At 45.0% G+C, this 12,292-nt stretch overlaps 1 protein-coding gene across 1 annotated transcript in view; it reads right to left on the bottom strand.

The window, feature by feature from the left end:
• Window positions 1-1,712: 1,712 nt before the first annotated feature.
• The window catches only part of LOC138580877 (serine protease 27-like), a 232,880-nt gene continuing 222,300 nt past the window's right edge, over window positions 1,713-12,292 (bottom strand). Inside the window, exons 5-6 of the mRNA XM_069651767.1 lie at window positions 11,383-11,552; window positions 1,713-8,776 (exon numbers count right to left, since the gene is read on the bottom strand). Of these exons, the coding sequence (XP_069507868.1) occupies window positions 8,501-8,776; window positions 11,383-11,552 (446 nt within the window). The 3' untranslated portion in view covers window positions 1,713-8,500. The remainder of the gene's footprint in view (window positions 8,777-11,382; window positions 11,553-12,292) is intronic.

Below are 12,292 nucleotides of genomic sequence, written 5' to 3' on the forward strand. Positions count from 1 at the left end.
TTGGTTCCATGTGTTAATATCCCCGCAAAAATATTGCCATACAAAAATATCGCCATATTTTTGCGGTGATATTAAGGCATGGAACCTGCGGGGGACACCCCCACAACCCTTGCATTATTCTTAAAGGAGTGGGGGACACCCCTGTAACCCCTGCTCCCAAAACCCCCCAAAATTATCCCGCCCAAAAATATCGCCTAAGGCTGTTCCGGGCGACCATATATACAGCGATAATTTTGGTGGGGATAATATGTAGTGATACCGTTAATTCTACAGAAAATCTGCGATTTGATTGCACCCTTAAAAACCATCACAATATCTAAAAATAAAAACAAGCCAGGGTACCCCGAATCACTCAGGAATTTGAAGAAAGAATACTACAAGAAGTAAAATAACTAGTCCAAGTCTAGAGATCTCAATGAGCATCAGGCTACCAAAGCAACACAGAACATATATACAAAATAATTATTTCAGCTAAATCATAGTTTCTTCAAAACCAGATTGACCTTGCTAACAACAAACCGAAGGAACATTTTGCAGTAATACAACAGCTAGTTAATCCAGCATGTATGTCACTTATCTTACCTCCTCCGCTTAAATTGATGAATTAATTTAATTAATTTTTTTTATGGCTAAAGTCAATTCCATTCAATTAAACATTGATTCTCAGCTTACTAATCATCAAACTTCCATGTTAGCTACTGATGTTGCTATACTTTACGTTTAGTCCTGATTCCCCAGAGGAAATTGCTATGCTGATTTCAAAATTAAAACCTACTAAATACAACTATGATCCTATCCCGGCTTGCCTTACTAAACTGCACGCTCCTTTCCTAAGTGATCTTATCACTGCCATTGTTAATTCCTCTCTGGCCCGAGGTTGTGTGCCCTCTGATCTAAAAAAAAGATTATTTAATCCCTCTACTCAAAAAACCTTCATGTGACCTCAACTTCCTCTCCAACTATAAACTCATTGCGGGCCTGGTATGGCCTTCCAATATCCTCGAGAAAATTGTGAATGCGCAACTTCAGATTTTTCTGGAAGAACAATCCTCGATACCGACCAATCTGGTTTCAGGCCTGGTCATGGCATTGAAACTGATCTTGTGGCTGTCTGGGAGGATATTCTTAGGGCTGTTGACGAGGGGGACATGAGCATGCATGATTTATTGGCAGCATTTGACACAGTCGATTTTGACATTTTTATCTCCAGACTTTCCAAGCTGGCCTAGGTATCTGAGGAATCCCTGAAATGGTTTTCCTTTTTTTTTATAAAACTGGCCCAACAAGTCAAAATGGGACCCTTCTATTCCGACTCTTTACTTGTTCCTTGCGGGGTTTCACAAGGATCCTCTCTCCCCCTTATTGTTCAACAAGTATATTAGGACACTGTTAAATATTTTCTCTGAGTCCATTCTAAGCTATCACTCTTACGTGGGTGACACAAACATTTTTGTCAGGCTTATATCCCCATCGGAAGCAATTAACCAAATGCTAGCTTGTGCCCAAAAAATTAAAAGTTGGATGCTCAAATACCAAGGTCATAGTGTCTGGCCAAAAAAATCCTCTGGCCGATTTACAATGTTCTGTTTCCTGTCCAGCTTTTTTTGAACTCCCAAACTCTTTTTCTGCAAAAGTTAAAAATCTAGGCTACACCTGGCAGGACAAACTTAGCCTCTAATTCACATGTCAGTGAAAATGTTAAATCAATCTTTTTTGTATTCTTTATTATAATTCATCACAAAGGCATTTTATAATATATAATACATTAAAACACATTAATAAAAGAAAATAGTAGGAACACAATGACAATCACTTTCCAAATTAAATATATATAACTTCCTCATGTCTTAAACTAGATTTATAACCACCTCATGACTTACACTGAAGGACATTGTGTGGTGAACAATGCCTTCACATCTAAAATTAAATCATATAGGTTTTCATACAACCACAATCCATGAACCATATTGAACTTCTTCACCCCTTCAGAAAGGCATCGGGTGACACAGGGTTAAAACAGGTTGAAAAGCTACAAACAAACTCCAGACCACTTGCGACATACTCAATAATTAGAATCTTTGTTCCATATAAAATACAATATAGTCTGACAGATTGCAGTTTTGGTATATATTCTTTTACTGGTTTGTTGCCAACATGTGTTTTGACCTCCTATAGAGGTCCTCTTCAGGGCGGTCTCCATAATACTGCCAATTCCAAATCCTTGCTCAATCCAAATGGTGAGTCTTCACCATACTTGATATAGTTCCATGACCATTAGCAGAAACTTCCATTACCTCCTGATTGGATCTATCCCACCATGTACCTTCCCCGTACCTCAATGAAATGTTCATCCACATGCTGTCAATCTAAGGATGTGGTTCCCAGTTCACGGCTACCTAATTCTCTTGGGTTTCCCAACATGTCATTTGATTCCACCCAACTGGAATCTGTCAGACTATACTGTACTTTATATGGAACAAAGATACTAATTATAGGGTTAGGTGCAAGTGGTCTGGAGTTTTTATCTTTTCAATTTAGTGACATAGGGTTAGGGGTCAACTTTCTAGACCAGTGCTGGCCACCTTTCATACCAGGAAGTAGGAGAGGGCTGTAAATTCGTAAGAGGTAGCTCAGTGGAGGACTTACCCACTCTCTGAATAAAATGTTAAAACAGGTTGTGCCTGAAGGGATACTTGTCCAATATTAGTGTACAAAAACAAGGAATGCACTTTACTAGATCTAAACACGCTTAAACGTGTGTTAAGAAATCAAGACTACCTTTGATCAACAACCATAATTTAGTAAAGTGCAATATCCAGGGGTAATCACTTCCCTCTATACATTTGTACCATAACATATAATGGTCCTGAGCTTGTAGCTCGACTCCCCCTGCACTCCCAGAGCTTTAATATGTTCCCCTTGGAATTTCACACAATGGCATAACAGATAACAAGCCGTTTCTTCATCTCTGAGGCCACAGGCCTTACAATTCCGCCATGTTTTATCTAACTTGTATTCTGGTCTCAGAATAGAAAATCGTTCACCAAATTGAAGTTCAACCTAATATATTCATTACACACAAATGAGTTAGGGAATGAGGAGATGAAAGACACCATTTGGTGAAGTTCCAATTCCACTTTGATATAATCTTCACTATTGGACTCGGTGGACAGATCAGTTCATTCTTGTTCTCTATTAAGTTCCATTATGTGGGCTTACATTTCCCTAGTGTCATCTGGGCAGCTTGAACACCTAAAGTATGTTCCAAGTGAGTTCCCAGAGCTAGTATGTTAGTGCATGTAATGTGCTTTCCCAATGATGCCAACGTTCTGGCTTCCAGTGCAAGAAAAGTCTGCCGAGGTTTTTTACATGGATGGATTAAGTTCCATTAACACTTTGCATACTGGATAGCCAATAAGGTTAAAACTGAATTGATGTGAAATTCGTAGAACGGATATTCTATCGGCAAATTTACAGGAATATTTAACAGCCCCCTAATAGCACGATTTTCAAGACACTGGATGGTCTTCCAGTTTTCCCAGGCTAGCACTCCATAGATTAATTTAGGGAGCACTTTCATTTCATACACCTTTAATACAGAATCTAATGTAAAACCTTCATTTCTGTGCTTAATTCGGTTAACTGTTCCAATCTGTTGTTTTGTAAGTACCTCTAGCTTTTCCAATTGCTATTCCCCTCCCAGTTCGGAGTCAGTAGCTATACCCAAGTAGCTGTCGTATTCTACCTGTTCAAGTGGACTACCTTGTAGATTCCATCTATCTGTTTTTCAGGGCCTCGTCCTATTGCAATCAAATACCATGATTTTCATTTTAGAGGTATTGATATGAAGATCATGCTTTTTAGCGAATTCAGACTGCTGGTCAATAAGCCTTTAGGGACCCCCTGGGGGTAGGTTAAGAAGAATAAGGTCGTCTGCATATCCCAACTTGTGTATTTTTATCTTCTAATTTTGGCAGGCTAGAATCCACTGCTTCCAGATAAGCAGAAAGGTCTGCCAAATACAGATTAAATAGCATGGGTGCTAACATGCACCCATGCTTCAATCCCGTACTAATCTAAATATTGTCTGTTAATTCACCATTTTGGTTTAACCGAACCATCTGAGCGGTGGCTGTATATTACTTATCATAGTTAGTAAACCAGCCAGAATTCCCCATCCCGCTAATTTCTTCCATAGCACCATGCCGTTTACAGTATCAAATGCCAGACTAAGGTCGACAAATGCGACATTTCACGGTTTATTTCTAATGTTCCAGGCACTCTCAATGATTGTAGTTACTAATATGATCTTAGCTAATGTGGAACTGTATTTGCAGAAGCATAACTGGTTAGGTGGAAGGATATGATTTTGTACTCATGCAACCATCTCTATTGACAAAACATTTGCGAAAATATTAGACGGTGCATCAAGGATGCAATAACTATTGGGAACATTACTTGGTCCTTTCTTTTATACCAGGATTACTATATCCTGTGTCCAAGCTAGCGGTGTAATGCCAGATGTACTAATGCCTTTAAATAGCTTCTAGAGAGCTGTGCCACATTTTTCCGAATTCAGTCTAATAAGAGAATTGCAAATCCCGTCCGGGCCCGGCACATGTGACGCCTTACATTGCCTAATTTTTTTCATCAGTTTGATTGGAACTAACAGGAATTGCCATGGTTCCTCTGCCATATTTTCGAGATGATCTTCTGACAAATGATTTCCTAATCCGGACCGTATGCAAATCAATCTACTATCAACTTAAACTCCTGAGACCTGTTTTGCCTCTTATTGCAGAACCAGACAGTTCAACGGATGTCGGGACCCTGGTAAATTCCAGATTGGATTAATGTAATGCCCTGCTGCTGGGCACTCCGATTGGTCAGATACATTGCTTCCAGGTCATCCCCAGAATGCGTCAGTCAGGCTTCTTTACAGCCTTTGTAGATCCGCCCTGATTTCCTTGTTTCGTAGGAATCTTCATTGGGTGCCTGTTCAAAATAGGAGTCTTTTTAAGATCCTTTGTCTGATTTATGGCACTGCTTCCAGTTACCTTTCCTCACAAATCTCTCTTCACCGCGCATCCTGTTCACTTCGGTCTGCAGGCCAATACCTCCTGACTGTTCCCTTCCTCCCGCTTTCTGCATCGTAGAGATAGAAGCTTCTTAATCAGCTGTCTTCGAGCCTGGAACTTGCTGCCTCCCGATCTCTGGAAATTACATTCTCTCTCCTTATTCCGGAAGAAGCTAAAAAAGAATCTCTTTCAATAATTCTTTCTTCAAAATGACTGTTCCTCTTTCACTGTCCTTTCTACCCATCAAGCTTAGGCTGCCGGTGGTAGCGGCTCTGGTCGTGAGCCGCTTGGACTACTGTAACTCACTATATTTGGCCCAGCCCAAGGCCCTCGTCCAGCGACTACAGCGCCTACAAAAGCTGGCTGTGCGAGTGGCGACTGGATCCAACTATGGGGCACATATTTCAGCAGTCCTGCGATCCCTCCTTTGGTTGCCTGTGGCTCAGCACATTAAGTTCAAGGCACTTTGTATGGTTCATCGTGCCCTGCACGATCTAGGAGCAGAATACCTGCGGGCCAAATTCATACGTCATTGCCCTAATCAAACATTAAAATCGGCTTCCGCCGGCCTGCTCTGCGTGCCATCCTTTCATCAGTCCTGCTTTGGAGGCCAGGCCTTTTCTGTGGCCGCAGCCCAACTGTGGAACGACCTGCCGCTCCCATTAAAAAACTTGCCTATTCATCTTGTGTTTAGAAGATCCCTGAAGACCGACCAGTTCTAAATGGAATTGTCCAGTCTGCTCCTCCTTCCTCTCAGCGCCATGATACTTTTGGGTGACTGTGCGCTTTATACGTTTTCATAACATAAATCCCTACAATGCCTGTTTTTTGCCATCTTCGCCTAGATGCAGTCCCTGCTTGGTTCCTTATGGATTTGCGCATTAGAAATTAGAAAATCAATCAACACGTTTTGGTGTGATTTCTGAGCTGAATTAATTGAATTATGGATGGGTAACTATCAACTATGAGGATTTATTCCATTGAGGGGGTTCCAATTGATGTAATGTAATGTTAAAATAACGTATAAAGCACACCTACACCGGCTAGGGCATCATGGCACTGTAGGAGAAACCAAAACTGAAGGAAGCAACAAGCTAGACTGTGAAGAGGAACGTTTTGAGAGCACGCCCGAACTGATATCTGATGGCCGAGTGCGTAGCTCAAGTTGTCCATGATGTCGCTCCGAACTCTGATGTGGAATACTTTGCATAGTCTAAAGTCACCAATCTATGATTCCATATTGTGTAGGGCCGCATCCGTTTCCCCTTTCCCCTTTTGAGCTGTCCCTTTTGGAGCATCATTGGACGTGATGTGGAGCAGAAGATGCAAAAAATAAAACCAGGCTTCCTCTTCCCTAACCACACAGCACCCCAAGAAGGAAAGATACTGTATATTGTCCCTGTTGTGAGGGTCAGCAGTTGATTCCATAATTCTCTCCCTTGGTGTCAAAGCAGGAGGATACCGCAGTAAGGGCTAAAAATAGTTGCTAATGTCCTCTTATGGAAGATGTTAAAAACATCCACATTGTGTCTGCTGAAACTGGTGCCGTCACCTGCATAAGGACATATGTGTTGGCCATGTGGGCCAATTTGGATTTTAAGCTAGATTTTCAAATAGTTCGAACAATGGGGGCCATTACAAATTTTGAGGTAGTCATGGTGCTATTAGCGCCATGACTGCCTCCAAAGTCGTGTCTGGGTCCAGGTTGCTTGAATGGGGACTTACCGGGTCATTCCAACCTTGAAGGACCCGGTAAGTCCCCATTCAAAATACCCATCCCCATTCCCATTCGATCCCCCATAGGACTCAATGGGAATGGGGAGGGAGATAATAACGGACCCATTAATAACAGGCCCGTTATTAGCTCCCTGGTCCATTAGCGGGTCCCGCTAAGGGACCTCGTAATGCAGCGGTAAGGGGTTAACGGCACCAGCATCCTTACCGGCGCCATTATCCCCTTACCGCCGCACTCGTAATGACCCCCAATGACTTAAAATCGCAATTTGTCTAGGGACATCCTAAAAACGTGAGCCGTGGCCTTTCAAATTTGGCCTGTTTGGAACATGCCAACCCCAGCATGCCACAAGAAAGTCATTGCTGTGATGTATCTCTTCCCTCGATGGATGAAGCAATATGGGGTGCATTGACAGACACAGCAGTGCAATCACTACGAGAATATGCTTTATTCTACCTGCATAGAGGAAGCTTATGCCTTCATACCTCCTCATTAATGATGTCATAATCCCAAACTTCTCTGAACCATGCATTCTATGGGTCATTCCGCATAACCATGCTAAGCTGATGGTTGAGTACATCAAATGTCACCATATACTGTCTCATGTGCCTTCTAAACTTAAACCACATGACTCGTATTTTTTTTATTTCCTTATCCAAGCCCCTGCTGTGCCCCAATAGTAATAATGGCAGTGTGCAGTTTTTGTGGATTAATAACTCAATAGCATGCAATGCTAACAGCTCTTTTGGACTGGCTTTCCAGATCGGCACACTACTTTATGTCTCAAGCACACCCACTCTGCTGCATGTATGAAGCGCGGTACTCCGCTCGGCCGTGCTCCATCCAGAGTTCTGTGTGAATATCATGAGCAAAGGCAGGCCTACATTTCCCTTATAAAACATTTGTATTGCTCACTGTGTCTAAGTAGTGAGATAAAAGGGGTCCTTAACTAGTTTCAAACAATGGTTACGATTTACAAAAATAAGACATCAATTGACAAAGTGGAGCACTCCCCAAGCATTTTGGGTGAACAGCATACATAGAGGGTCCTCAATGGTTCCACCACCCTGTCCAAGATCAGCAATACATGGGCGTTGTCCTCCTTTTGAGCAATCGCAAACCAAGCCAGGTCTCTTTGTCGCCTCTGCCTATTGGCTTCCATGTTACCATTGCCCCGCAATCAGAGAGGTTCCCCCATTGATCAAGAGGAAGAAGTGGAAAGAGAATAGTCGAATAAAAAGCCAGGCATTGGGAAACGGTGTGAACTTTAGGGGTGCTTGACAGCTCTCTGCAAACACCAACAGAGCACAATCTCCACTTTTACAACACGTTTTTAATGAAAAAGGTGGTTTTTTGCTCTTGTGGTCGCCCGGCCAGAGCTGTCTCTGTGTGCTTGGTTGGCTCCAAAAGATGTCCGGTGGGGTCCTATACCACACATCATATGTCTTTGCCATCTGCCTTTTCCCTGAGTAGCATTCAATACTGTCTAATGATATGATAGGTTATTTATAGCGCCCTTAATACCCAGAGCGGGCCTGGGGATCCAACCTGTGTTGCTTGGTGTCTCTTGCTTCCAAGGCGAGCACGTTGGGGTTGAGCTATCCTCCGGAGACACCAGTGGACTCAAGAACATGACCAAAGCTGGTTCATATATGAGAGTGTTTGAGTGGCAGGATCAGTCACATTGTCAAAAGTCCACCAGCAGCACTGCCATGAGGGACAGTGCTGTGGTCAGAGTCCTGGGCAGACAGGTGGAGCCTTCTGCTGCGCTTTTAAGAACCACAGTGTTTTCTGCAAGAAACTTCATGTCCGGTATGTGCTGTGTGATCCAATCTGTGTATGCGTTGACACGAGTATAGACCCCTGGGCGATTAACGGCAGCACATCCATAGCCCCAGCTCACGATGCCAGCCAGCAGCCATGTGTCGTTCCATTTGCAGACCAGTGGGCCGCCGGAGTCCCCCTGCAGCATGAGAAAAAGCCGTCAGTGTGGAGCTACCACAAGCGTTTCTAGACATGACACATACAATGCTTGCAAATGCACTGATCAGAGTAGGATCATAGCCAGAACATTGCCAATGGCACAGAGAAGTAACCAGAAGAATGTGGTATACAGCCTAAATGACCAGTGCTGGTCATTGGGCTGGATTTAAGAAAATCCAGTCCAGTGACCAGCGCTGACTGATGCAAAGGTGTACATGCACCAGTTCAGACTTTTTTCAAATATGATTGGGGAAACTGCTCTATCGCAGAGTTAGATGAACTAGGACGGCTAAGGAACAGAGACACTGTAAATGTTGCCAGGTACAGGGACCCTCACCCCACCTCTTTATCATAGGTCATGGTGCCGTGTCCTCCCCTCACAGGACAGGGGTTACATGCCACGTGGGTGCTTTTTGCCCCTTACCTGGGAAACCTTTCCTTTGGCAATCCTCCTGCAGGACCCTCAGTGCTCTGTGTGGTCACTGGCCTGTCCGGAGGGACAATGCCCTGGGCTCCCATAGCCCAGGATGCAGAAAGTCAAGGAAGCATCTGCGCCGTGGGGCAGCCCAGCGGGCCTTCGCTTCACAAAGTCCTATCCTCTGGAGGTGTTAGGTGTAAATTCCATGCTGGATATTTCTCCCAGATTGGGGGATTCCATAGTCTACCAGTGTGGGTGTTTACTCCCCTACAACTCCGGATTTTCCTACTGTCTCCGCTCCCATCACACAGCTCTGTTCCCTTATTGAGGGATACATTTTCTCACTTCCACACTAGGGGGCAAAGGACCTGCAACACCAACAGATTGGCTGGAAAGAATGGGCAGGTGCAAGATTCTAATCTACTGCAATAGACACCTAGGGCCTCATTACGAGTTTGGAGGCAGCCATGCCCTTAATAAGGGTATGGCTGCCTCCAAACTCGGGTCCGGGTTCCCTGAATGGGGAATTACCGGGCCATTCCGACCTAGGAGGGCCCGGTATTTCCCCATTCAGGGAACCCGGACCCGGACCATCCCCATCCCCATTCGAGCCCCCATAGGGCTCAATGGGAATTGGGTTGATGCTAACAACGGACACGTTAGTAACGGTTCCGTTCTTAGCATGCTGGTCCCTCGCGGGACCCCCAAAGGACATCTGGTCTGACCAGACGTCCAGAGCGGGTCCCGCGGGGGAACCTAGTAAGGAGGCGGTATGGGTTTAACGGTGCCGGAACCTTTACCGGCGCCGTTAAACCCATACCACCAGGGTCGTAATGAGGCCCCTAGTCTTTTGCATTCCTATTCCTTTCAAGCATTACAGACACACATACACTGTCCTCCTGGCCGGCCCCAAATCTGTCAATATGCCCCCCCACCTTACATACCTTTTCTTTTCGTTCTCCTGTGGGGGTTGAGGGTGGGAGTGAGCACTTTTTGCTGACATCCTATGACCCGTCTCGTCTTGGCTTACATAATATATAAGGGAATAAAAGACACAGAGCCGGCCTTAGGGCAGGGCGGGCAGGGCACCGCTCGGGGTGCCATGCCGCCCCTAGGGCACCATTAGCCCCCGCCACGCCAGCTCGGGGGAGTCTTTTAAGGGCTCACCCGAGCCGGCGTAGTAGTAGAAGGCACGGCAGGTGCCCTCATGTTATTAAATGCGCCTGCGACAGCAGGGTGCATTTAATAACAAATGGTTGCTGATAACACCCTATTCATGTGATGATTACCTCCCTGCTCCGACGCATGAGCGTCCTATTCCAGTGATTAACCCCTTGCGAGGCATCGGAGCAGGGAGGGACAAAAGAAATGTGGGGATCCTGACCCCGTCCCTATCTCCCCCCTCCCCCCAATCCCCCAGTTGACCAGGGGCGCGTAGCAGGGGTGCCAATTCGCCCAGGGCCCTGTTGCCTCTAAGGCCGCCCTGAGAGGACCTGTACGCCTTGCGTATCAATTGTGATTTTACTGTATTGACTTGTTTTTTCTGCTTGTTTTTTCAGATGTTTTCACCCTGGTATCTTCCATCTTCCCAAAGATTTTCGTCTACTGCTCAGGATAGGCTGTGGTTCCTGTTTCTCTTTGCCAATCCTAGCCAGTCTTGGTAGAGCTTGGAGAAGTGAACCTGGTTCCTTGTTCATCCCCGAATCCTGGCGACTCAATCTCAGCCTTCCCTGCGGCCGACCCGAGAAGGAAGAGGGCTGGCAAAACCAGCCCTTAACATATACCCTTTCTATTCTGCAGAACCTATTGATAGGAAAGGTCTAGAGCAGGGGAGAATTGGACTAGAGACATTTTAGGGGCTGTTGTCTCTCATCTGACATTTTGAATAGCAGCTGATAATGTTAAACAATAAGGAGAGTGATTGCTTGCCAGATACACAGACACAACAGAGAGACAGGGGAACAAGTGACGCAACAGATATATAGAGCCACAGATACACAATTGTGAATGAAGGAGTAGCTATATTTTTAGATGGCCAAGATTCAGTGATTTAGCTGCATGTGAGCTGAGAATCACAACACTACCACGGTCATGGCTTATGGAATTCCATTGCGTTTTAAGACCACGCTAAGATCAGAGGTCGGAATAACGTGTCCAAGTTCACTTACCTGGCAGGCGTCCTTGTTCCCCTGTTGGTACCCAGCACAGATCATGTCTGGAAACACAATGGGGGTAGTTGGGCTTACAAGAGAGTCAATGTGGTACCACTCATCGCACGTCTTTGAGTCAATGATGGGAAGGTCGACCTTCTGCAGTGTCCTGGGGAATGGAAGACTCCCTGTTTGGAAAGAATTGCATCACTGTGAGTTTACTATGCGAGTCAAGCCACGAGAAGGGCAGCAAGCGATGAATAAAGCATGATCAGGAACATGCTTTCAAGCATACAGTATGGTAACATGCGGCGAGTGAATGCAGGCACACAATATGTGGGGTAGCAGTCTTATGAGCTTTGTGAATGGGGAAACATCACATAGACATGTACACATCTAATAGCCTCTATGGATATACATCCATTGTGCTTGGAGTAACAGCAGCATCGCCCATTTCATGTAGGTAACAGGGCCATAAACCATGATATAGGGAGCGGTGGGTGCATGGTCTGCATGAATGATCGGGTTATGGGAGAACAGAGAATGTGAACCGAAATGTTTAAACCAACACTTCGGTACGACTAAGAATACCGCAGGCAAGTATTTCCCACAATTTCTGAACCCTCATGCAGAGTTGAGGCCTAGGTCTAGTGATCCCCTTGCCGCTGATATTGTTGAGTGGAAAGACGGTTAACAGAATTCTATTCTATCTTGAATCTCACCGATCCCTAACTGCCGGGCGGAGAGTGCACCCAGAACATGTTCTGTGCTCGAGAAGATACCCTGCAGGGCTGGCTATGCAGCACCCAAAACCATCCCCCAAAAAACAAGATGACAGTGAACCCCGTGGAGGAATGGGAGGGATTTATTCCTACACAATGGGCCTCATAAGGAAGCTGCCGGCGGTATTTTTTTTTTCCAGTGCCTG

This window comes from Ambystoma mexicanum, chromosome 3p (genome assembly GCF_040938575.1).
Source record: "Ambystoma mexicanum isolate Mex_15411 chromosome 3p, UKY_AmexF1_1, whole genome shotgun sequence".
Lineage (NCBI taxonomy): Eukaryota > Metazoa > Chordata > Amphibia > Caudata > Ambystomatidae > Ambystoma > Ambystoma mexicanum.